At 43.4% G+C, this 22,661-nt stretch overlaps 1 protein-coding gene across 5 annotated transcripts in view; it reads left to right on the plus strand.

The window, feature by feature from the left end:
* Positions 1-6,134: 6,134 nt before the first annotated feature.
* SFXN1 (sideroflexin 1) overlaps positions 6,135-22,661 on the plus strand; it is a 31,149-nt gene continuing 14,622 nt past the window's right edge. The window contains exons 1-6 of one of the 5 annotated variants that reach the window (XM_082213511.1): positions 6,135-6,245; positions 15,394-15,570; positions 17,160-17,330; positions 18,128-18,226; positions 21,197-21,272; positions 22,575-22,660. In XM_082213511.1, the coding sequence (XP_082069637.1) occupies positions 15,407-15,570; positions 17,160-17,330; positions 18,128-18,226; positions 21,197-21,272; positions 22,575-22,660 (596 nt within the window). In that variant the 5' untranslated portion in view covers positions 6,135-6,245; positions 15,394-15,406. Of the gene's footprint in view, positions 6,246-6,567; positions 6,869-7,689; positions 7,825-15,393; positions 15,571-17,159; positions 17,331-18,127; positions 18,227-21,196; positions 21,273-22,574; position 22,661 lie in introns of those variants that run through there. The other 4 variants (XM_082213512.1, XM_082213509.1, XR_014217050.1 and 1 more) reach the window with 4 other exon arrangements.

Here is a 22,661-nt window from a genome sequence, read left to right on the forward strand (position 1 = left end):
CCTCTGTGAGACACACAGCTTCCCAGAGCTGGAAATATTTTGTGGGTCTCTTTCATCATAGTGTTATTCACATCTGACTCATAAGACGTCAGGGACGGCATTTTCTGATATCACAGAATTGTCTCGTGTTGCTTGCTCTGGAACTCTTAATGGTAAACAGATTCATTCAGGGTGTGTGCACATTACTACCTTAAGAGCAGAGTGAAGTTGTTTTTCTCAATCTGTTTCACAGCCTGCCTGCCCGTCCGCCCACCTCCCCTCCCCCCCACCAGCTGGTTACATCAACATGGCTTCATTAGTGTCAGATTCATTTCTGTTTATGCACCTGCCATGAGGCGTTGACAGGGTGATGATATATTTGCAGTGGTGTTCACACCTTGGCTAAAGACAAATTAGGAACAGTTTACAGACTTCAGTCGGTGTGAAGCTGGTTTGAAACACATCAAATGGTAGAATCTTATTAAAAAGTAGAGGATACATATACATTTTGGATAAGGTTGTGTGAACATGGATGAAAGACCCAGCATTAGAAACACAGTGAGTGCACAGTAAACAGGTCTGTGAACACATCCTCATAATCTAGAATAGTAAAGTTGTGCATTTACACTTGTAGCCAGCAAAAGGTAGTTGTGCAAGTATGTATCTCCATGATTTGTAGCAGCTCCACAAGAGTTTCCACTTCCCTGTGGTTTTAACAATAGCAACAATATAAAGGGTTTCTGCCACCATGACAAGCCTTTTAAGTTAAATTGATAAAATTAAGAAAGTCTGGGAGAAAACCAGTAATGGAGTTCTCTGTGAAAGAGCAACAGGCTTAGTTCTGGTGCAGTGGTACCTCGGGTTAAGAACTTTATTCGTTCTGGAGGTCTATTCTTAACCTGAAACTGTTCTTAACCTGAGGTACCCCTTTAGGTAATGGGGCCTCCCGCTGCTGCCACCACACCACCACTGCGCAATTTCTGTTCTCATCCTGAAGCAAAGTTCTTAACCCGAGGTACTATTTCTGGGTTAGTGGAGTCTGTAACCTGAAGCGTCTGTAACCCGAGGTACCAGTGTACTGAGAACGTATTATCTCAGAAGTGCCAGGTCCCACACTGCCCTCCAAGTCCCCATAAGTCAGACATAGGCAAAATCGGCCCTCCAGATGTTTTGGGACTACAACTCCCATGACCCCCAGCTAACAGGACCAGTGGTCAGGGATGATGGGAACTGTAGTCCCAAAACATCTGGAGGGCCAAGTTTGCCTACGCCTGCCATAAGTCATTAATTTGCAACTAGTTCTGGTTAGTAGACTTAAAATTCTAGTAAAAAGGCAAATAGATCTCGCATGCCTGAAATGTGAGTTTTGAAGGATAGCTGTGTTTTGGTCTGCATATTGTTTCAAGTTCAAGTTTGATGGATTCACCTTTAAATGTGAACTGAATCAGATTTCTCCTCCATCACTAAGGTATCATTTGTGTTTTCTTTAACTAGTACTGGGAGCCATTGCCCACTCCTATGAACTGCTATGTGCATGCCCATCTCCTGGGCCCTGGGCTATAACAGATTATAAACATGCAGTTTTAAAACCAATTTATTTTTTTGCTACTTGTCTGGTGTCTGCAGGAAGGTTTCAGAAAGTAAATTATGGGCTGCATGCAATGCACGGTGGGAATTCCTCTCCTTCCTTGCCTCTCTTACCCGTGAAAGTTTCTACCATTATAAATTTGATGGAGTCTTTAAGGTGTCATGGGACTCTTTATTGCTATTGCTGAAGCAAACCAACCAACCCCCTCCCTGGAAACTGTTGCAATTTGTAGTTTTCCTTGAGCTTTCTCAAAGACCTTAGTCATTCCCCTAAGGAGTTGAAGACTTATCTTCACTTGCAGTTCCTCAAAGCCATTTTGAAATGTGTCTGCGCTGCTGGGCTGACAATCTCTATGTGTGTTTTAAAATCTCATCCTAGAGTGACAATGAGTGAGCAGCCCACGGGGCAAAATCAGCTTGTCTTTGAAATTTTCCATAAGCAAATGCAGGGGTGAGCATTCAGGCGGTAGTAGGCAGTAACTGCAGATTGTCCATTTCTTAGCAATGAACCCCCTGAGAATTTCTTTTAGATGAATTCTCTCAATTTTCCTATCATTTTCATCACTGGGGCTGTAGTCATGTGGCTCCTTAGTTTACCTAGAAGTAAGCCTCATGGAACACAGTGACATAATAGAATCACAGTGTTGGAAGGGGTCTCAAGGGTCTAGCCCCAAACAAGCCAGGAAACCCATGGCTACCTGATATGTGATCATCCTGCTTCTGATTAAAAACCTCTAAAATAGGGCAGACCACCACCTTTTGAGGCAGTGTGTTCCATAATCAAACACCTCATACTGTCAGGAAGTACTTCCTAAGTCTAAATCCGTTTCCTTGTAAATTGATTCAGATCCTAACCAATGGTCTCACATTGCATATAAGGCAAGATTTGTGATATGTGCTTCAGTAACCATTTTTTAGGCACGCCTTCCTCTTTTTATTATTTTCCTGCATCTACTACATATTTTGGAAAGCTGTTTGTCCATTTAATATGCATTTAGACACCTCAGAACAGATCGTAAGCAAATTTGTTTTGTTTTTGTAAGTCACTTTGGGTTCACCTTTCTGAAAAAAAGCAACTAAATAAGTAAATAAGTAGAATAATAATTTTGCATTATGGTTCCTGAAATCAAGGAGCAAGAATCCATCTATGTTTGGGTGCAATTGGACTCCATTTTGAATCAAGATGGTGGATCAAACCTTTCAAAACTACACTGATCTTTACCACTGATTCCAAAACTGCACTGATTTTTTTGGTCTTAGAATTCCCCAGGTACGAGGCTGCTAGTGTTTTATATATGCAATTTTTAATACATACATACCCATTTACTATTCATCTTTTTCCTGTTATCTATATTACATATCTAAGAGAAACTATAGCTCCATTAGAGTAGAAATATAGAAATCAACACTGTAATATGAATCATACGTATATTTTGTAACATGAACCAAAACAGAATCAGTTCAAATGCTGAATGGGAACTAAACTTATATTGGCCTGAACATCCAAACTACTAAACTCAAAGTAGAACTGAGCTACAATATTTAGCAATGCTTTTCACTGGAGGGATATCCATTAGTGCATTGTGCCACTTCTAATCTTTCATGACTGCAAACAAAGGAAACAAAGTATCCCCAAAGTTTATTACCAGAAAACTCAACCAATTCCCTAGTAACATTCTATATATATGATACAGGCTTTCAATAAAAGCAAAATACTTTTCATCTGTCATTTTGAGTTGCTGTTAAAACCTAGTCCTGTAGTGCCACTTACAGGATAGATCTAGTAACTGTGAACAAACCGTTTGTGATATGCTGCCGTTCACTGCAACTACAGTGGTACCTCGGGTTACATACGCTTCACGTTACATACGCTTCAGATTACAGGCTCTGCTAACCCATAAATAGTACCTCGGGTTAAGAACTTTGCTTCAGGATGAGAACAGAAATCGTGCTCCGGCAGCACAGCAGCAGCAGGAGGCCCCATTAGCTAAAGTGGTGCTTCAGGTTAAGAACAGTTTCAGGTTAAGAACAGACCTCCAGAATGAATTAAGTACTTAACCTGAGGTACCACTGTATTTCATTGTGTGAAACATTCAGTAAGCTAACTTGCTAGTTGTGACAACTCATTGGATTTCATCTCAAGTTAGTGTATGTAAACAATCTTATTTCTTAAGGTGTTCAGGCAATTTCTGGGTTGAATTCTCCATGGCAAATGATTCTCATTGTAGATCCTTGTTTCTCCACTCCTGCCTTCCAACTTGATTTGAACAGCTCAGAATGAGCTGTTCATGTGCTTTAAAGAACAAAGCCCTTCTTAAAGGTAGGTGCAGACAAACAAGGTCTGTGGGTTTAGATTTGCTTTATTAATACTGCTGTTGGGTTAGACTTGTATGCACTCAATTACTATGTTACCATCTTTCATGGGGGGGGTATACAGAGAAGTCTCCTTGAACCTGTAGTAGTCTCTGGTTCTGACAGCCACTACAAGCAGCAGCAGTTGTAAATCCATCTCCCAGCTTTTGCCTCATCCCATGCTCCTAGAAAGGAAGGCGAATATCCCCATCCACTCTACCTTGTAGCAACACCTCACTTTTTATTGCCAGAAAAATAAACAAGGAAATTGCTGCTGTTTCATTATATTTATTTGATTATTTGAGATCAAAATAAACTGTTGAACAGGTTATATACTGACTCTTGAGATGGTTTAGAGGTGCAAATGAATAGGCCAGGAGGGAACAGCATGATGGAGTGCAGCCATTCACCTGACCTCCGGTCAGGTGTGTGGCTGCTGCTTACTGGGAGGTAACAGGGCGAGGAATCAGCGAGAGTGGTGGGCAGCAACTGGTGGAGCCAGTTTGGTGCTCCAGTTAGGGTGTGTGTACCATGCCAATCTCCCCACCAACCTCCCCCTCCTGGTAAGCAGCAGCGCCACAAATCACTGTCAGGTGAGCAGTGGCCCTTCACCATGCCATCCACTACTGGACTCAGGGTACAACATTTCATATTTAGGAAGTTTAATCTAGCCCAGGGGTAGGCAACCTCATGCCCATGGGCCGGATGCAGCCCAATCGCCTTCCCAATCTGGCCTGTGGATGGTCGGGGAATCAGCGTGGTTTTTACATGAGTAGAATGTGTCCTTTTATTTAAAATGCACCTCTGGGTTATTTGTGGGGCCTGCCTAGTGTTTTCACATGAGTAGAATGTGTGCTTTTATTTAAAATGCATCTCTGGGTTATTTGTGGGGCCCAGGAATTCACTCATTATTATTTTTTTCAAAATATAGTCTGCCCACCACATGGTCTGAGGGACCGGGCCACAGCGGAAAAAAGGTTGCTGACTCTGATCTAGGTGGCTATGAGTGGCAGGGAGACCTACTGGGCCAATTAAGGTAAGGTTCACGCAGGCAGCAAGGCAGTCTTAGTTAGCCCTTATTTAAACAAGGAGATGAAAGTAAGAGAATAATGGAAAAGGAGATTGCTCAGTCTATGGCTGACAGACTCAGCGTGGGTGGTTATGTCAGAGACAGTATGCTTCTGAATACCAGTTGCTATGAATCACAGGTGAGGAGAATGGTGCCAGCTCTGCTTGTGGGCTTCCAATAGGCATCTGGTTGGTCACTGTGAAATGAAGATGTTGTGCCTTTGGCCTGTGCCAGAAGGGCTTGTCTTATGTTCTTAATGGAGTTTTCAGATAGTTTATTTGAAATGCCAGGGCTTATATGCATGAGTCAGTCATCTTGAAGAAATGGATGTTAGCTACAATGGCCAGGGAGGCTGTAGTTCTAAAGAGATATAAACGCAAACGGCAGGCCTGCATCCCAGAGTTGTTATTCAGCATCTCCTTACTCAGATACCCCTGAAAATGTGGCCTTTCACACACATATCAAACCACAGGCCTGGTAAGTGAATGTGTATATTGCCTTATGCCTTAACACTTAAAAGCAAATTCCATTGCAATCTTCAGGGTGCTTAGGTCAGCAGCGCTGGTTTTCTGATTTACTATAAATTCGGCAGAGTTAAGCAGCATTTAAACCGAAATCTGCAAGCTCAGCACACTTGTTTAGCTTTAACAGGGTCGTCACCTTTTCAACTAGTTACAAAGGAAGAGATGAGCTTATGCAAGACTGTGACATACTCATTTTTATCCTGACTTTCCCTTTGTCGTTTTCATCGGACTATCTCTAGGCTACTTAATGCCTCAGCAAAGAAACCAATAATCCCAATGTTGCTATGAAGCTATTCACTCCGTTGGCCTCAAATAGGATTGTGAAAATCAGCCCAATAATTTCTTATGTATCCTCTGTGAACAGAAGACACTCTGATTTATTTATTTTAAGTGTAAAAAAGTTACAAATGACTACAATTGAAGTCATTTGTAACTTTTTACACTTAAAAGATGCCCTTGCCAGAAACAGCTTCCGGACGAAAACAGGAGCACTTCCCAACGGGAATTTAATCTGAAAACGAGCCATCACGGAGACATCTCAAACACTAGCAACATATTTGTCAGCGCATAGGTCAGTTGGTTAGACGTTATCGAGCATGGCGCTGGTAATGCCAAGGTTGCAGGTTCGATCCCCATATGGAACAGCTGCATATTCCTGAAATTGCAGGGAGTTGAGCTAGATGATCCTAAGGGTCCCTTCCAACTCCACAATCCCATGATTTACTGCTGGAAGGGTAAGTCCGCGTTAAATAGGAAAGAGAAAGCGGGCGGGACACGTTGAGGCCCAAGCTGCCATGGAGAAGCCTGGCGATCCCCTACCCCACTCCAAACACCGGGCAGAGTGCGGCCCTCACATGTTTTTCTAAGAAGCCGGGCGCGGCGGGGGGGGGCTGATTCAGCTAAAATCCCGGTCGGGGGGTGGGGCTTGCGGGCTCCATTCCGCCCCTCCTCCCCACATGCGGAGCACCGCAGAGGCCGGCAACGCTTCACCTTTCGGCTCTCCCTCGCGGCCCGGGTGCCTGGAGCGAGCGAAGGCAGCCCTCCGCCACGGCGCCGCCTCGCCGCCCTTCTCCTCCTCCCCTGACGGACCCTCCTCTTCCTTTCCCTTCCCTCCCGAGGGGGCGGTCCGGACGCTGCTCGCCCCTCCCACCCCGGCTTGGCCCGCTCTGCAGCCGCCGCCGCCGCTCGCTCGCTGCCTCCTGAATTTCTTCCGGCGGGCTTTGGCGCGCCTATCGGACTGGAGCCGGCGCGGACGTGCGGGAGGCAGCCGTGGAGCGGGGCGCGCAGCGGGCGCCGTGAGTAACCCTGGGCAGCAACCAGAAGCACCTCTCTCTCCCCATCCCTGGCCGCTCGGGAGGTAGGCGCTCCTTCGACGGCGCTTCGCCCAGCCAGCAGCCCCAAAGTGGGGGGTGACCCTCCTCGCTCTCCATCCCCCGGAGCGGGTGCAGGGAGGGAGGCCGGCTTGGCGCCCCGCAGCTACTGCGTCTCTGCAGATGACCGAGAGCTACGCCTCCCTTTCTCCCCGGTGCCCGTCTCTCGAGCGCGCTAGAGGCATCCTTTCCCCCCAGGGTGCATTTGCCCACAATAGTAGCCTCTCCCCCCAAATACAATACATAGGAGCCAAGGTCCCTTCGGCCTCCCAATAAAATATTTGAGTGCCCCCCCCCGTTGATGGGCATTTCCACTCCAACGGTACGCGTGCGCCGTGTCTTGTGATCGATGATGTGGGGCGGGGCTTACCTGGGCCCCCCAATATTTTATTCAAGTTGGCACCCTTGACGCAATGTGGCATCGCAATGCCCGTTTAGTTAACCCACTTTTCCTGTCATCCTGCATACCGTGTGCATCTATTCAGTGAGCTCAGCGACTAACCCAAAATGTCCCTTTCGGTTATGTGTGGGTTCCCAGTAGATGGATCTAAAAGTATTGGTTTAGTTTTTTTTTTAAAAAAAAAAAGAATAAATAAGAGAAAGAGACGTTCGTTTGGGTACTGATCGCTTTCTCCCTTCTTCCAGCTGCCTGAATTTGCGTTAAATGGACCTCATAAATACTTTGAGAATGAGGTAGAGGGGGTTAAGGTGTGTGCGCTTTTACAATTAATAATCTCCCACGGCCACGTTGTTAGGAAGGGAAAAGACGCGGCCATTCTCCCCAGGAACCTCGTTTGCTGCAGTTGCATTAGGAAAAGAAAGGGTAAAGCCGTCGAGGAGGCTGTCCGGGCTCGGCTAAGAGAAATGTGTCACTGCGGAGAACAGGTTTTCGTGTGAACTTGCTGCGCTGGCAGGGACTGCTGTGAACCGCGAACATCTGGAGGTGACTTCAGCGCGGAATGATGAAATCTCCCGCTAAGTTACACACCAAAGATGGCTGCTTTGCTGCTGTGCAGGCTGCCTCGGCAGTGGGAATTATACGGGAGCTGTAGTTTTTGTTGCTAGGTTACGTGGGGACTTCTCCCACCCTCCAATAAATTGCATCTTGTAATATGGATGTTGCAGACCCTCTTCCTGACTTCTGTCTTCCTTTGCTTCGTAGGCTCCTCCTAGCGCACTGTGGGGAAGTGTATATTGCAGACAACGCGGCTGGTGCAGATAAATGCCAGTGCAAGCTGATTTTAAGTGAAAGTAACGTTGGAGGGGGCGGCCTGTTTGCCTTCCTAGCTTGATGGATGTGTTGCACCACTCCTCCTTCCCAGCCATCAGCTGGGCTGCCGGTTTTCTCAGACTGGAGCTGCAGGCAGGGCACAGTTTTGTCAAGTGAAGCAAATGAAGTCTGACACCCGTAGCCTCAAAGTTCTGAATGGCACCTTCTTTAGAAATGCCACGATTTGATTTTCATTAGAAGCAGGGGAGGGGGAAACTAAAATTGCTCAGAGGAGGCAGGAACCTTGGTGGATTTGCTACCTGTCCCATTGCATGATGCTTGTTGTTCTTGAGCTATTCTGCGTAACCTTGCCAGTGTACCTGAATCCTCCTGCCATGACAAGATGGCCAGAAAAGTAGTTGGCAGAAAGGGTATGAGTGTTTGTGTTGAATTTCATCACTTTAATTTTAGACTTGCTTGATCCGCGTGGCTGTAGTGCATTGCACTGATACCTTCAAGGTGGTTATTAACTCTTAGTAATTTGCATACTTGGAATAGCTTTTTACAGCAACTTGTTCAGGGGTGGGGACCCCCAGGGGGCAAAGTGCAGCCCTCCATGACTCTCTGACCACATACAGCCCCTGACAGATTAATCCTAAAGCAATATGGCCCTCAGCAGTAAAATGTTCTTTTACTTTTGTCCATGTGACTGTAGTTAAACTGTGGATGGGGCTAGGGAAGCGTTCTTATCAGTTATATGAGGTTAGGGACTTTACAGCTAAGTCTTGGCTGTGATTAATGTATCCTTGCACCCAAAAAAATGAATGAGCAAGACTTCTTGGCTGCAAGCCACAAGAGAACTCTCAGAAAAGAGATAAGCTTTCTTCTTCTTCTTCTAAGAATCCTTCAAGAAAGCTCTTAAATAACTGAGCTCATTTTGAATTGAACTAAGCAGAGTGTGCCCATTGCTTCTTGGAATCCTGCTCCTGCAGTGAATTTGTTAGATTGCTTTATGCAAACTACTAAATCCCCACCACTATATTTGTAAAAAAAATTGTTGGTGTTAATCTGTCTCAAAAGACTTTTAACTGAATTAAGATTAAAAAAGGATGTGTACAAAAAATGGAAAAGGGGGGAAACCACCAAAGAGGAATTCAAACAAATAGCCAGCACGTGTAGACACAAAGTCAGAAAAGCTAAAGCACAGAATGAACTCAGGCTTGCTAGAGAGGCTAAAAGCAACAAAAAAGGCTTTTATGGGTATTTTCGTAGCAAAAGGAAGAACAAAGAAACAGTGGGGTCACTCAGAGGAGAAGATGGTGAAATGCAAACAGGGGACACAGAAAGGGCTGAACTCAATGCCTTCTTTGCCTCAGTCTTCTCCGATAAAGAAAACAAAGCCCAACCTGAAGAATTTGGAGCAAATGATTCAGCAAAGGAAACACAGCCCAGAATAACTAAGGAGATAGTACAAGAATATTTGGCTAGTTTAGATGTGTTCAAGTCTCCAGGGCCAGATGAACTGCATCCAAGAGTATTAAAAGAACTGGCAGATGTCATCTCAGAACCACTGGCAGTCATCTTTGAGAATTCCTGGAGAACAGGCGAAGTCCCGGCAGACTGGAGGAGGGCAAATGTTGTCCCTATTTTCAAAAAGGGGAAAAGAGAGGACCCAAATAATTACCGCCCAGTCAGTCTGACATCAATACCAGGGAAGATTCTGGAGCAGATCATTAAGCAAACAGTCTGTGAGCACCTAGAAAGGAATGCTGTGATCACCAATAGTCAGCATGGATTTCTGAAAAAATAAGTCATGTCAGACTAACCTGATCTCATTTTTTGACAGAATTACAAGCCTGGTAGATGAAGGGAACGCAGTGGATGTAGCCTACCTTGATTTCAGCAAGGCATTTGACAAGGTGCCCCATGATATTCTTGTAAAGAAGCTGGTAAAATGTGGTCTTGACTATGCTACCACTCAGTGGATTTGTAACTGGCTGACTGACCGAAGCCAAAGGGTGCTCATCAATGGTTCCTCTTCATCCTGGAGAAGAGTGACTAGTGGGGTGCCACAGGGTTCTGTCTTGGGCCCGGTCTTATTCAACATCTTTATCAACGACTTGGATGATGGACTCAAGGGCATCCTGATCAAATTTGCAGATGACACCAAACTGGGAGGGGTGGCTAACACCCCAGAGGACAGGATCACACTTCAAAACGACCTTGACAAATTAGAGAACTGGGCCAAAACAAACAAGATGAATTTTAACAGGGAGAAATGTAAAGTATTGCACTTGGGCAAAAAAAATGAGAGGCACAAATACAAGATGGGGGACACCTGGCTTGAGAGCAGTACATGTGAAAAGGATCTAGGAGTCTTGGTTGACCACAAACTTGACATGAGCCAACAGTGTGACGCGGCAGCTAAAAAAGCCAATGCAATTCTGGGATGCATCAATAGGAGTATAGCATCTAGATCAAGGGAAGTAATAGTGCCACTGTATTCTGCTCTGGTCAGACCTCACTTGGAGTACTGTGTCCAGTTCTGGGCACCACAGTTCAAGAAGGACACTGACAAACTGGAACGTGTCCAGAGGAGGGCAACCAAAATGGTCAAAGGCCTGGAAACGATGCCTTATGAGGAACGGCTAAGGGAGCTGGGCATGTTTAGCCTGGAGAAGAGGAGGTTAAGGGGTGATATGATAGCCATGTTCAAATATATAAAAGGATGTCACATAGAGGAGGGAGAAAGGTTGTTTTCTGCTGATCCAGAGAAGCGGACACGGAGCAATGGATCCAAACTACAAGAAAGAAGATTCCACCTAAACATTAGGAAGAACCTCCTGACAGTAAGAGCTGTTCGACAGTGGAATTTGCTGCCAAGGAGTGTGGTGGAGTCTCCTACTTTGGAGGTCTTTAAGCAGAGGCTTGACAACCATATGTCAGGAGTGCTCTGATGGTGTTTCCTGCTTGGCAGGGGGTTGGACTCGATGGCCCTTGTGGTCTCTTCCAACTCTATGATTCTATGATTCTATGATTCTATGACAATGTCCTGCACCTGCAGGGGCTAAGTCAAACGGCTAGAGAATAGAAGACTGTCATAGAATCATAGAATCATAGAGTTGGAAGAGACCACAAGGGCCATCGAGTCCAACCCCCTGCCAAGCAGGAAACACCATCAGAGCACTCCTGACATATGGTTGTCAAGCCTCTGCTTAAAGACCTCCAAAGTAGGAGACTCCACCACACTCCTTGGCAGCAAATTCCACTGTCGAACAGCTCTTGCTGTCAGGAAGTTCTTCCTAATGTTTAGGTGGAATATTCTTTCTTGTAGTTTGAATCCATTGCTCCGTGTCCGCTTCTCTGGAGCAGCAGAAAACAACCTTTCTCCCTCCTCTATATGACATCCTTTTATATATTTGAACATGGCTATCATATCACCCCTTAACCTCCTCTTCTCCAGGCTAAACATGCCCAGCTCCCTTAGCCATTCCTCATAAGGCATCATTTCCAGACCTTTGACCATTTTGGTTGCCCTCCTCTGGACACGTTCCAGTTTGTCAGTGTCCTTCTTGAACCGTGGTGCCCAGAACTGGACACAGTACTCCAGGTGAGGTCTGACCAGAGCAGAATACAGTGGCACTATTACTTCCCTTGATCTAGATGCTATACTCCTATTGATGCAGCCCAGAATTGCATTGGCTTTTTTAGCTGCCGCATCACACTGTTGGCTCATGTCAAGTTTGTGGTCAACCAAGACTCCTAGATCCTTTTCACATGTACTGCTCTCAAGCCAGGTGTCCCCCATCTTGTATTTGTGCCTCTCATTTTTTTTGCCCAAGTGCAATACTTTACATTTCTCCCTGTTAAAGTTCATCTTGTTTGTTTTGGCCCAGTTCTCTAATCTGTCAAGGTCGTTTTGAAGTGTGATCCTGTCCTCTGGGGTGTTAGCCACCCCTCCCAGTTTGGTGTCACCTGCAAATTTGATCCGGATGCCCTTGAGTCCATCATCCAAGTCGTTGATAAAGATGTTGAATAAGACCGGGCCCAAGACAGAACCCTGTGACACCCCACTAGTCACTCTTCTCCAGGATGAAGAGGAACCATTGATGAGCACCCTTTGGGTTTGGTCAGTCAGCCAGTTACAAATCCACTGAGTGGTAGCATAGTCAAGGCCGCATTTTACCAGCTTCTTTAAAAGAATATCATGGGGCACCTTGTCAAATGCCTTGCTGAAATCAAGGTAGGCTACATCCACTGCGTTCCCTTCATCTACCAGGCTTGTAATTCTGTCAAAAAAACGAGATAAGGTTAGTCTGGCATGACTTATTTTTCAGAAATCCATGCTGATTGGTGATCACAGCATTCCTTTCTAGATGCTCACAGACTGTTTGCTTAATGATCTGCTCTAGAATCTTCCCTGGTATTGATGTCAGACTGCCTGGGTGATAATTATTTGGGTCCTCTCTTTTCCCCTTTTTAAAAATAGGGACAACATTTGCCCTCCTCCAGTCTCCCGGGACTTCGCCTGTTCTCCAGGAATTCTCAAAGATGACTGCCAGTGGTTCTGAGATCACAGCATTTGCTGTGGCTTCAGAGGCTGGTAACTGGTAACCGCTGCTTTCCTTGTTGTTTTTTGTAGCATTGTGTAGGTAATCCTTACAATCTTATAAGACATGGATGGGGGGTGGGGGCTGTGGTCCTTCAGATGTTATTTGACTGCCACTTCCATCATCCCTGACCATTGGGCATGCTGGCTGAGACTGTTGGAAGTTGGAGTCCAAGAACTTCTTGGCGGCCACAGGTTCTCCACCCCTTCTATAAAGTACATGAAGCATTTTGAAAAATGCAATTAACTACATCAGTGCTATTGTTTGTTATCACCAGGTACTGGGTTTTGTGGATTATTTGGTCTTCTCGAGTCAGTGTCAGCTCTTGTGTCCTTCAGAAGCTGAATGGACATTTCATAAGTAAAACTCATTCCAGGCAAGCAATAAACATATATACTCAAAACACCCTAATCTGATTATAAAAAAATTCCTTCCAGTAGCACCTTAAAGACCAACTAAGTTAGTTCTTGGTATGAGCTTTCGTGTGCATGCACACTTCTTCAGATACACAGTGTATCTGAAGAAGTGTGCATGCACACGAAAGCTCATACCAAGAACTTAGTTGGTCTTTAAGGTGCTACTGGAAGGATTTTTTTTATTTTGACTATGGCAGACCAACATGGCTACCTATCTGTAATCTGATTATAACACTCCAGTCTGAAAAATGTAGTTTAAACTAGAAGGATGTACGTAAATGTTTTCAGCTCTAATCATGCAGTATATTCCTGTGGGAAATAATGCATTTCCATGTACCAGCTGCGTCTTGCAACCATATTATTCAATAGAAAGTTTTTGTTTTTAAAAGAGAACTAATTTTTGATTGCTACTGGAGTTTCATTGCAGGTACATTGTTGACCTTTAAACAAGGTCTAAAGTCTCCTTTTTTGCTGTTATATGTACTCTTTCATACTAAAAGCATTTGGCTGAACTTTGTTCAAGACTTGCATTTCATTTTGAAACTAGATTAGATTTTACACTTGTGTTACTCTTCTCCTACATTTTGTGTTGGTAAGACCCTGTAACCTTTCAAACATTCAGGCTATTCGCCAGCTCAAGTTTAACCAGCCAGTTTAACCCTGGCTACAACAAAATGCTTACACTGTACTGTTTCCCAAAGACTTTGTGGTTCTGGAACAGCCATTGAAATCCTATATGCCCTACCTTTTCCAAATGCAATACACAGGTATAGTTAATTCTGAGGTTCGCTTTCAATCTTGGAGATTGCAGCTGGAATCCAGAGAACTGCAAAGCTGCTTCCACATGTACACCAAGTGTGCTTATGAATAATCAGAAGGGTTCCCAAATAGAACTGGGCTGTCTCACCACTATTAGAAGTATGTGAAGTAATACACATTACTATCTAAAGAGAGCTAGTTATTTACATCCAGAATCTAAACTTGCCTGATTGCATACTCTAGAGCAGCATTCAGTGGAGCATGAGCGGTTTCTGCTATCAGCAAAAAAATGCAATCCTTTGCACATGAGGAAGATTCCTAGGCATTCAAATCGTCTCTTTGGATCCCTACCTTGGGCAGTACATTGACCAGCTCCAGTGGTTTAAAGATGGGAAATGGTAGCTCACACTGTCTGTCAATTATGGCATAAGCAGTTGCGGTTTCAAAACAATAAGAAAGATAAGTTGGAGCCAAGTTCAGCAATGCAATTAAACTCTCTAGGGTAATTGGATTTTTTTTTTCTTGGAGTTTTTTTTTGGGGGGGAGGGGTTAACTGAGTGAACATTGGCCAGTGGAGATCCTGTCCTATGATAAGGTTTCAGATTAGAAACTTCAGCAAGCCTTTCAGTTCATTTTGTTGTTTCTTTAAGTACTTTGTAAAAGATTCCCATTCTTCTTTAAAATCACAGTTGTCCTTGTCATGTAATTTATGTGTTAGTTTTGCCAGTTCCACATAGTCCATCAGTTTCCCTTGCCACTGATCTTTTGTGTACCCACTGGCATTTTTGATGCTACCCCCCAATGATGGAATGAGAGCTCAGCATATTGTTGTTGCAGGTGGTAGAAGAATAAATGGCACCTGCTTTCATTTTTCATATCCATGTGCACATGCACAGAAATTGTGTAGTATGCTGCTTCAGAGGTTACCTGCATTTTTAAGGCATGGGTGAGAAATAATGAGAAGTCTGTGAGATCTGTGTGTTGGATTAGTTTCTGATCCTATGGACAACATGCCCATAGTTATTTTCCTTCCTTCTGCTAACTGCATCTTTAAGATTATAAGGGGAAAGTAAAATCCAATACAGTCCTTAATGCATATATATCAAATAATTTTGTAAGCAGATGCACACACTGTTTCATCCTCAAGTGAGCTGCAGTAAACTTTTCTGCTGTTATGAATAGAAAATTAAATATGATGAGGAGCTTACAAAACAGACAAGGGCATTCAACAAAAGCTTTGTGGGACATCTTGACCTACTTTTAGCATGATCTCATGCATGCTGCAAGCAGGGTTTTCTATTGAAAACTCTGGTCAAATATCCTCTTATTGGAGATGAAGCACAAGTGCTATTTCAGCATTTGACTGCATCACTGGGCTGAGTTTTCTTTATCTCTGATTTTCAACAAGAGTTCAGAGATCTATGGCAGTGAACCAGAAATCTAAAGGGGTCCAGATAAACTCAGGAAGCCAAGAACTGTGAAACTGAAAACTGCTTCTGTCTCCGTTTCTTATTTAGTGTTCTTGAAAAAATGTCAACCGATATACCATTCAACATCAATATCAAAGAGCCTCGCTGGGATCAAAGTACGTTTATTGGACGAGCGAGCCATTTCTTCACCGTCACTGATCCTAGGAATATTTTGTTGTCCAATGAGCAACTAGAAAAAGCAAGAAAAATTGTGCATGATTACAGGTAAATGTTTATTTTTTAAAAGCACCCTAATTTAATCTCAAGGTAGTTGAGAATACTCAAGGCATAATGTAAAAAGAGTAAAATAAAATAGCCACTTGCAGTAGAAAATGGTACCCAGGCCCCACTCTCTTCAAAAAAAGCAACTCTTGTAGTGTCTGGTCAAGAAGAGTCTCCAGCTTGAATCTCAGGAAGTCTTAAATGGGAAGAGAATCCCACAGTTGCGGAGCCAGCAAATACCCATTCCTCTTTAAGACACCCTCTTGCAAACATGGTGTACAGATGTTATAATCAAAAGGGTGTTCTATACTGATGTTAGGGGGGAAATAGGTACACAGTGTAAGAAGCAGCCTCTGTGATACGTGGGTGTGTGGATGTGGGTGTGGATTTATGCATTATGTGACCAGCCTTTCCAGACATCCCTTTTATTGTGCATTCATTATTTTTGTGCTCATGCTATCGAGGCTGTCATATGCATTCCCACTTTCAAGCCTGTTTGTGCCTGAAAACACGTTGGGGTGGTGATTTTCAATCAGGTCATATCCTGTCACTGCCTGCTGAAATCCCATAACTTTATATACAAAAAAAATGTTCTGGTTTATTTCTGCCTTGCCTCTGTTGTGCTATAAACCCCTCCAGAGAGTAATACGCTATTACTGTGTCAAGAATATGAGGCAGAACACCATAAACCACCAGTCCAGAGGCATCCACGTCATGAATTGTAACTGCTGATCAGAGCCGGCATACACCGTGTTCCAGGTGTTAGTTTGGTTTTTACAGTGTGGTCAGATCATAGAATCAAAGAACGATAGAGTTGGAAGGGACCCTGAGGATCATCTAGTGAGTCCCAGCCTTTCTCAACCTGTGGGTCCCCAGATGTTGTTGAACTACAACTCCTATCACCCCTAGCTAGCAAGGCCAGAGATCAGGGATGATGGTAGTTGTAGTCCAACAACATCTGGGGACCCACAGGTTGAGAACTGCTGAAAGTCCAGCCCCCTGCAATGCAGGAATATGCAGCTGTCTCATACGGGGATCAAACCTGCAACCTTGGCATTATTAGCACCACACTCTAACCAGCTGAGCTATCCAGGCAGTGTGCCAAGAGCTACAATAAGTGGGGTGCTCCTAAACATGGTTGCTTGAGAGGAAAAGGCCTTCTGCAATGAACATTTAGGAATGAGGAATTAAACTTTGTTGTCAGTAGTGAGGAAGAAGGGAAGATGGGGTGGAATGTAAGGGACTGATAAAATATTTTGGAGTAGAATGCCAGAAGTCAATTTTGCAAACAAGCAGTGACTATTTTCTCCTTAGGCCTTGCCCTTTGATGCACAATTGCATGAACAAAATTCAGTGTGAGCCAGCTGCTTACATTGACCTACCTGCAGTACTCCTGTGACTATGCTGACATGAGAAAGAGAAGTTACGATGATGGAAAGGGACACAGAGGTTCTTATGCTAAGCTGCTGCACAGTTGTGTGTGCAGAGAAGATATGTGCCAATCTTTCATGTGAATAATTACTTAAGTTTTGGACCTATCTTAAAGTCATATTTATAATTACATATTCATATATATTTCCATCTGCCCCAAGACAAGGAATTCCATGCCCTGGATTAACAGAAGATGAACTATGGAGGGCAAAATATATCTACGATTCAGCCTTCCATCCAGATACTGGGGAAAAGATGGTTTTAATTGGCCGCATGTCTGCTCAGGTGCCCATGAACATGACCATTACTGGCTGCATGATGACCTTTTATAGGTAAGTAATGCATGATAGTACATGAGTGAAATAAATATGCAATTGAGAAATCCATTTTGAAGGCCATAGTCCTGTTGACACTGATTGTAACAACTTTGTGTACTCTAAAGGGTTTTAGTGCTGCTGCAGCCCAAGTGAATGATGTTGTATACTTTGAATGTTTCAAAAAACAGTTAAAATGAACATTTTTTGTTTCCTCTGCTCCCTTATATTTTTCACATATTGGTTTGGTTATTTATTTTCCTTCAAAAGAAAACAAAGTGGAGAAAATTCAGTCTGAGAACTCTTGAACTTCAGTATGCGAGATACTGATGGGAAGATGAAGTATCAAATTTCCCTTTAACCATGATTATCGCTATCTTCCCACTTGAATTATACTAGCTGGCTTTTTTGTCAAGTCTTACAGGATAAAAACCACCTGATATTAAATTTACATTTTAATAATCTATGTGACTCTCTAAATCTGAGCTGGAAATGTTTGTCAAGAAACGTAGCTCTGTACCTGGGGAAAGCGCTTCAAGTTTTACATTATTGCAACTGAACAGCTACATCTAATAGAATCTTAACTTATTTCAGTACTCAGACTGGAACAGATTCCTCAAGAAGACCTATGCATTTCTACATTTCATGTAGGAAAGCTATCATTTTGCAAAGAAATTGTTCAAAAGACTGATTTGGCTGATCCTTTACAGAATAATCTTTGGGGGGATTGTGATGAAGAATAATCAGTCCAACAACATTTGATTGACTTAATCTCATCACTTTGACTAAAATTGATGGTACTTTTTGTTTTTAAGAACTACTCCAGCAGTGGTCTTCTGGCAGTGGATTAACCAGTCATTCAATGCCATCGTAAATTACACCAACAGGAGTGGAGATGCTCCCATTACTGTCAGGTAAGATATTTAAGCCACACCAGGCAGAAAATTCAAAAATCTTGAATTACAATATCTGCTCTAGTTTAGACCTAAATTCAGTGCTATGGTGTGAACAACCTGAGAAAATGCTTTAATATTTTGCACACATAATCTCTATGAGTTAAAATTATGCTCTAATTAGCATAATGTGATATGTAGGCAGTGTTATCTTTGATGAAAGCCAAAATAGCTCACAAGACAGATGGAGTGACCAGTCACTAAAGCAGGGGTGGCTAACTTGTTTTGCCACCCCCCCCCCCGAAAAGAAGCCTCATTCACCCTTGGCCACGTGCCAGCAGTATGTGCACCAGTCCACATTCTCACATGCACACACACAGTCCAACATGTTTGAAAGCACACACTCTCCCCTACTCGCCTTATCTGTGATCACCAGAGGGGGTGTGGTCATCTCCCTCTCTGCGCTCCTAAAACAATCAGCCTGATGACTGGGGAGGAGACTGCTTGCATCTCCCTCACAGTGATGGGCTCTGCCCATCCCAGCACTGGGTCTATGTTAGTGCTTCCCCCCACTTTTAATAGCAGCCATCAAATTGATGGGGCCTTGCCCAATCAGAAAAAAATGGTTAGCGCCCCAAACCGTGGGGGCTAGTTGTCCCTGCCCTAAATCATCTTCCCTAAAGCTTGGGATGAGGGTGGTAATTGGTTGTGGAGCCGGCAGTAAGGTTTAGTTTTTGAGCCGCAGCCAGTCCCTGCATATTTGAAACAGCCCTGTATTCTGCCCTGCTCTGAGGAATTCATGCCCAAGGCAAGAGAGGTCCCTTGCTTCTTCTGAATGGCTTCCAGCAGCTGTAGTAATAATGGATCCCAGATTGCTTAGTTTGGATTATTATTAAATTTGCAATGTGGTTTTTCATAGACTGGCTTGACGTGACGACATGTAAGCACAAGGTAAACTATAATGGGGAAATCGAAGTGATGCTAATTTAATAACATTAATATGTAACATGCATATAGCGAGCATTCCAAGCACTTCACGTACACCGCCTCAGTAATATATGTGAGATATTACTAGATGCATGACTGCCTAGTTACTTCTGTCTGGTACTAAAAACAAGTTATTTGCATGTAGATAATCACCCAAGGTCATATCTGCATAATTTGAATGACTAAATTAGGCTACTAATGCATTCTAGACATCTACTATGGATTGCAGCTGGTATGGGATCAGAGCATTTCAAACAGGCATGTGTGCTTCACTTCTATAGTCCATGAAGTTTTCTGGTTCTGGTGGGGTCTTTTAAATGTCTTGAGAACTATTCATCTGGCCGAGCACATCTGGGAAACATTGAGGTAGAAGACCAAAAGATGTTGCCCAGATGTGACAAGAGCAGAGCAAAGGTGATGTTCTTGAATGTAGGAGCAGAACTGCCAGTAGGAGACAGGTGGTCAGTACAGCCACTCAGTGTCGCTTGACATCCTAAGCCTGCACACTCAGAGGTTGTGTGTGTGTGTGTGTGTGTGTGTGTGTGAGAGAGAGAGAGAGAGAGAGAGAGAGAGAGAGAGAGAGAGAGACACCATAATTACATGCTCGGAAGTCTTTGCATCAGAGCTGAGGAACCTGAAGCCCTCTACATGTTGTTAGACTGTGGTTTCCTTTGTCTCTGATCCTTGGCCATGCTGGCTAGAGCTGGTGGGAGTCCAGCGATATCCGGGGGCCCTGAGGTTCCCCACCGCTGCTCTTTATCCTTCCAGTTACTTTTGGTATAACCAGTTTCTGACCGGTATCAGAGTGTAAAGGCACACAGCGAAGCAACTTTTTTGAAGCTAAACACCTCTGGGTCTGGTCACTGCCTGGGTGGGAGAGCACTTGAGAGCCTTGTGTATGTGGTGCTGAGCTGGATATAAATGTAAGAAATGAAGAGAATTACTTCCCAAGATATTCTGAGTTGATCTATCTGCCTCTGGTGAAGATGGCTCAAGGTTACTCAGTCTCCTTGGCAGCTTATGATGGCATTAGACCTAATTGGGGTGGGGGACCTTGTTTGGGGGCCGAGATGATGAACGTTGTTAGACTTTTGTTAAGGGTCCAGCTCCAAAATTAGTGCCTTGAGGACCCTTTGTATCTTTTCTCCTTCATGAAAAAGGACAGTCTGTCCATGCACCTAGATCCTCCTGCTCTCTGATAAATGGACTGGCATAGTTCACCATATAGTAGAGTTGGCAGAGGAAATAGCTGCAAAAAGAGAGCCATGGCTCATTCTGCAGAGGAAGAGTCTACAAGTATATCTGAAGCCACAACCCACTAGATATTCTATCATGCTTCCAAACATAGTGAACTGTCAAACGTATGAGGCAGCTTTATATTGTTAGCCCATTAGCCTGTCTAACCTACTATCATATGGCATGACTGACAGTGGGTCTCCGAGTGAGATCTTTTAAACGGAATATACCAAGGACTGAGATTAGGATGCATTGCACACAAAAACCACATGCTCTACCACTCAGCTATAAGATCTCAGCTCTCAGTCTAAGCACAATGTTTCCACTGAGTCCTTCATCAGAGTACAGGTGTATACCACCCAACTGTCAGTTCGGTAGCAAAGAACATAGAGGTCCTGCTGGATGGGGTCAGAGGCCAGCATCCTGCCATCAGAGTGGCTAACCAGATGCCTATGGGAAGCCAGAAGCTGGAACCTGAGGGCAATAGCACTCCTCACATGCAACTGGCATTCTGAGGCATACCGCCTCCCAACTGTGGATATAGAACATATAGATCACTTAGGAGTCAGCCACTTAGCATCATAAGAATGAAAGGGGAAAGTTTGTAACCCCACTAGATGCCCTGACATTATATTCCGGTGCAGTTTTGTCTTTCAGCCGGGAGAACATGTTACAGTACCATGCCAGTTGCGCCTACATAATTGGAACATGTGCGATGTAACATATACGGCTATTGTGCACACACAAACGTTCTTATTTTTGTTTTAGCCAGCTGGGAACAGCCTATGTTTCTGCCACCACAGGTGCTGTTGCAACTGCTCTAGGACTTAATGCACTAACAAAGGTATTTAATCATTTCCTCCTTTTTGCTTTGAGAAAGAGTTTTGATTGTTGTGGAAACTTTTAGTTAATGATTTCCATACGCACAAGGAGTAAGAAGGGCTTTTGTGGCACCTTAAAAGCCAATGCATTTATTGCGACATGACCTTGCACATTCAGGAGCCCACTTAATCTTTTCATCTGTGGGTTTATCAGTCTCTTGTGATTGAATCCTGTTTGCTTCAGTTCAGTACTGATTCATTTTTATAGCTTTGAATATGTCAGCACACAGAAATTAGATGCCAGGGGAAAGTGTTCTAGCCTAGCGTTTTCCCTAGCATTTTCTGGAACTTCCAGCTTGCTTTGTACAACAATATTTTTATATGGAAGAGTATTCAGTTATGTGAGCTCAGGCTTGGATTTACCACCTCACTGAAAATATAGTCTCAGTTTCTAGGGCGAGGTCTCTTGCAACTGATACTCAGATAAGGTGCTGTTTCTGATTCTTGCATGAAATCCACTTTAGATTTCTTTATAAATAGTTTATACTGCTTGTATAATAAAAATCTAAGCAGTTTACATAGAAACAATGAAACAACATTAACTAATACAAATATAATAATATTACATTTTCCTAAAAGCTAAATAAAAGCAAAATGGGATTGTATATCACAAATAAAAACTGAGCGATGTGCAGAACAAAACAAAAATAAAGCTTTGGTATACATTTTAAAGAGGTGTTTAAAGGTCATTTTTATCTCCAACCCCAAAACATTTAACATGTGCATATCTTCACTGTCCATGTTGTGCATCTGATGAAGTAGGATCTTGCCTGGGAAAGCTTCTGCTGCAATAAATCTTCAAGAAACCATGAGACACCCTGCTGTGTTTGCTGACATACTCTAAGATAGCTACACTTCAAAAAGCTTTCTCAGAATGACTGCAACCATTTTTCAAAGAGAAAGATAGAGGGGTTTTTTTAAAAAAAAAAATTGATCATATAGCTTCCCTAAATGGCATTTCATCAAAAAATTAACCTGATTTCTGGGAGTGATTATAACCCAATATTTCTGTTCTAAAATATTTTTATGTCACTGTAATACAGTTAAGAAACCACTCTCATTTTTTAAAAGGTACAATCTATACCAGTGTTCTCAAAAGATTCTAGCTTCAGGCACATATATTCTCTGATGTGTTGGTATAGATTCTTAAGATCAGCTTTTCACAAAATAGTAGCACCCCACAAGACTTAAGATGATATTTTAGAGTGGCTGAGGATTGGTGAGGTTTGTCCATCTTCAGGTGACTCTTACTTCTTTTTTCACAGCATGTCTCACCTCTTATAGGACGTTTTGTTCCTTTTGCTGCTGTAGCTGCTGCTAACTGCATAAATATCCCATTAATGAGGCAAAGG

The sequence above is a fragment of the Podarcis vaucheri genome (assembly GCF_965113315.1).
Source record: "Podarcis vaucheri genome assembly, chromosome: 2".
In the NCBI taxonomy this organism is placed as follows: domain Eukaryota; kingdom Metazoa; phylum Chordata; class Lepidosauria; order Squamata; family Lacertidae; genus Podarcis; species Podarcis vaucheri.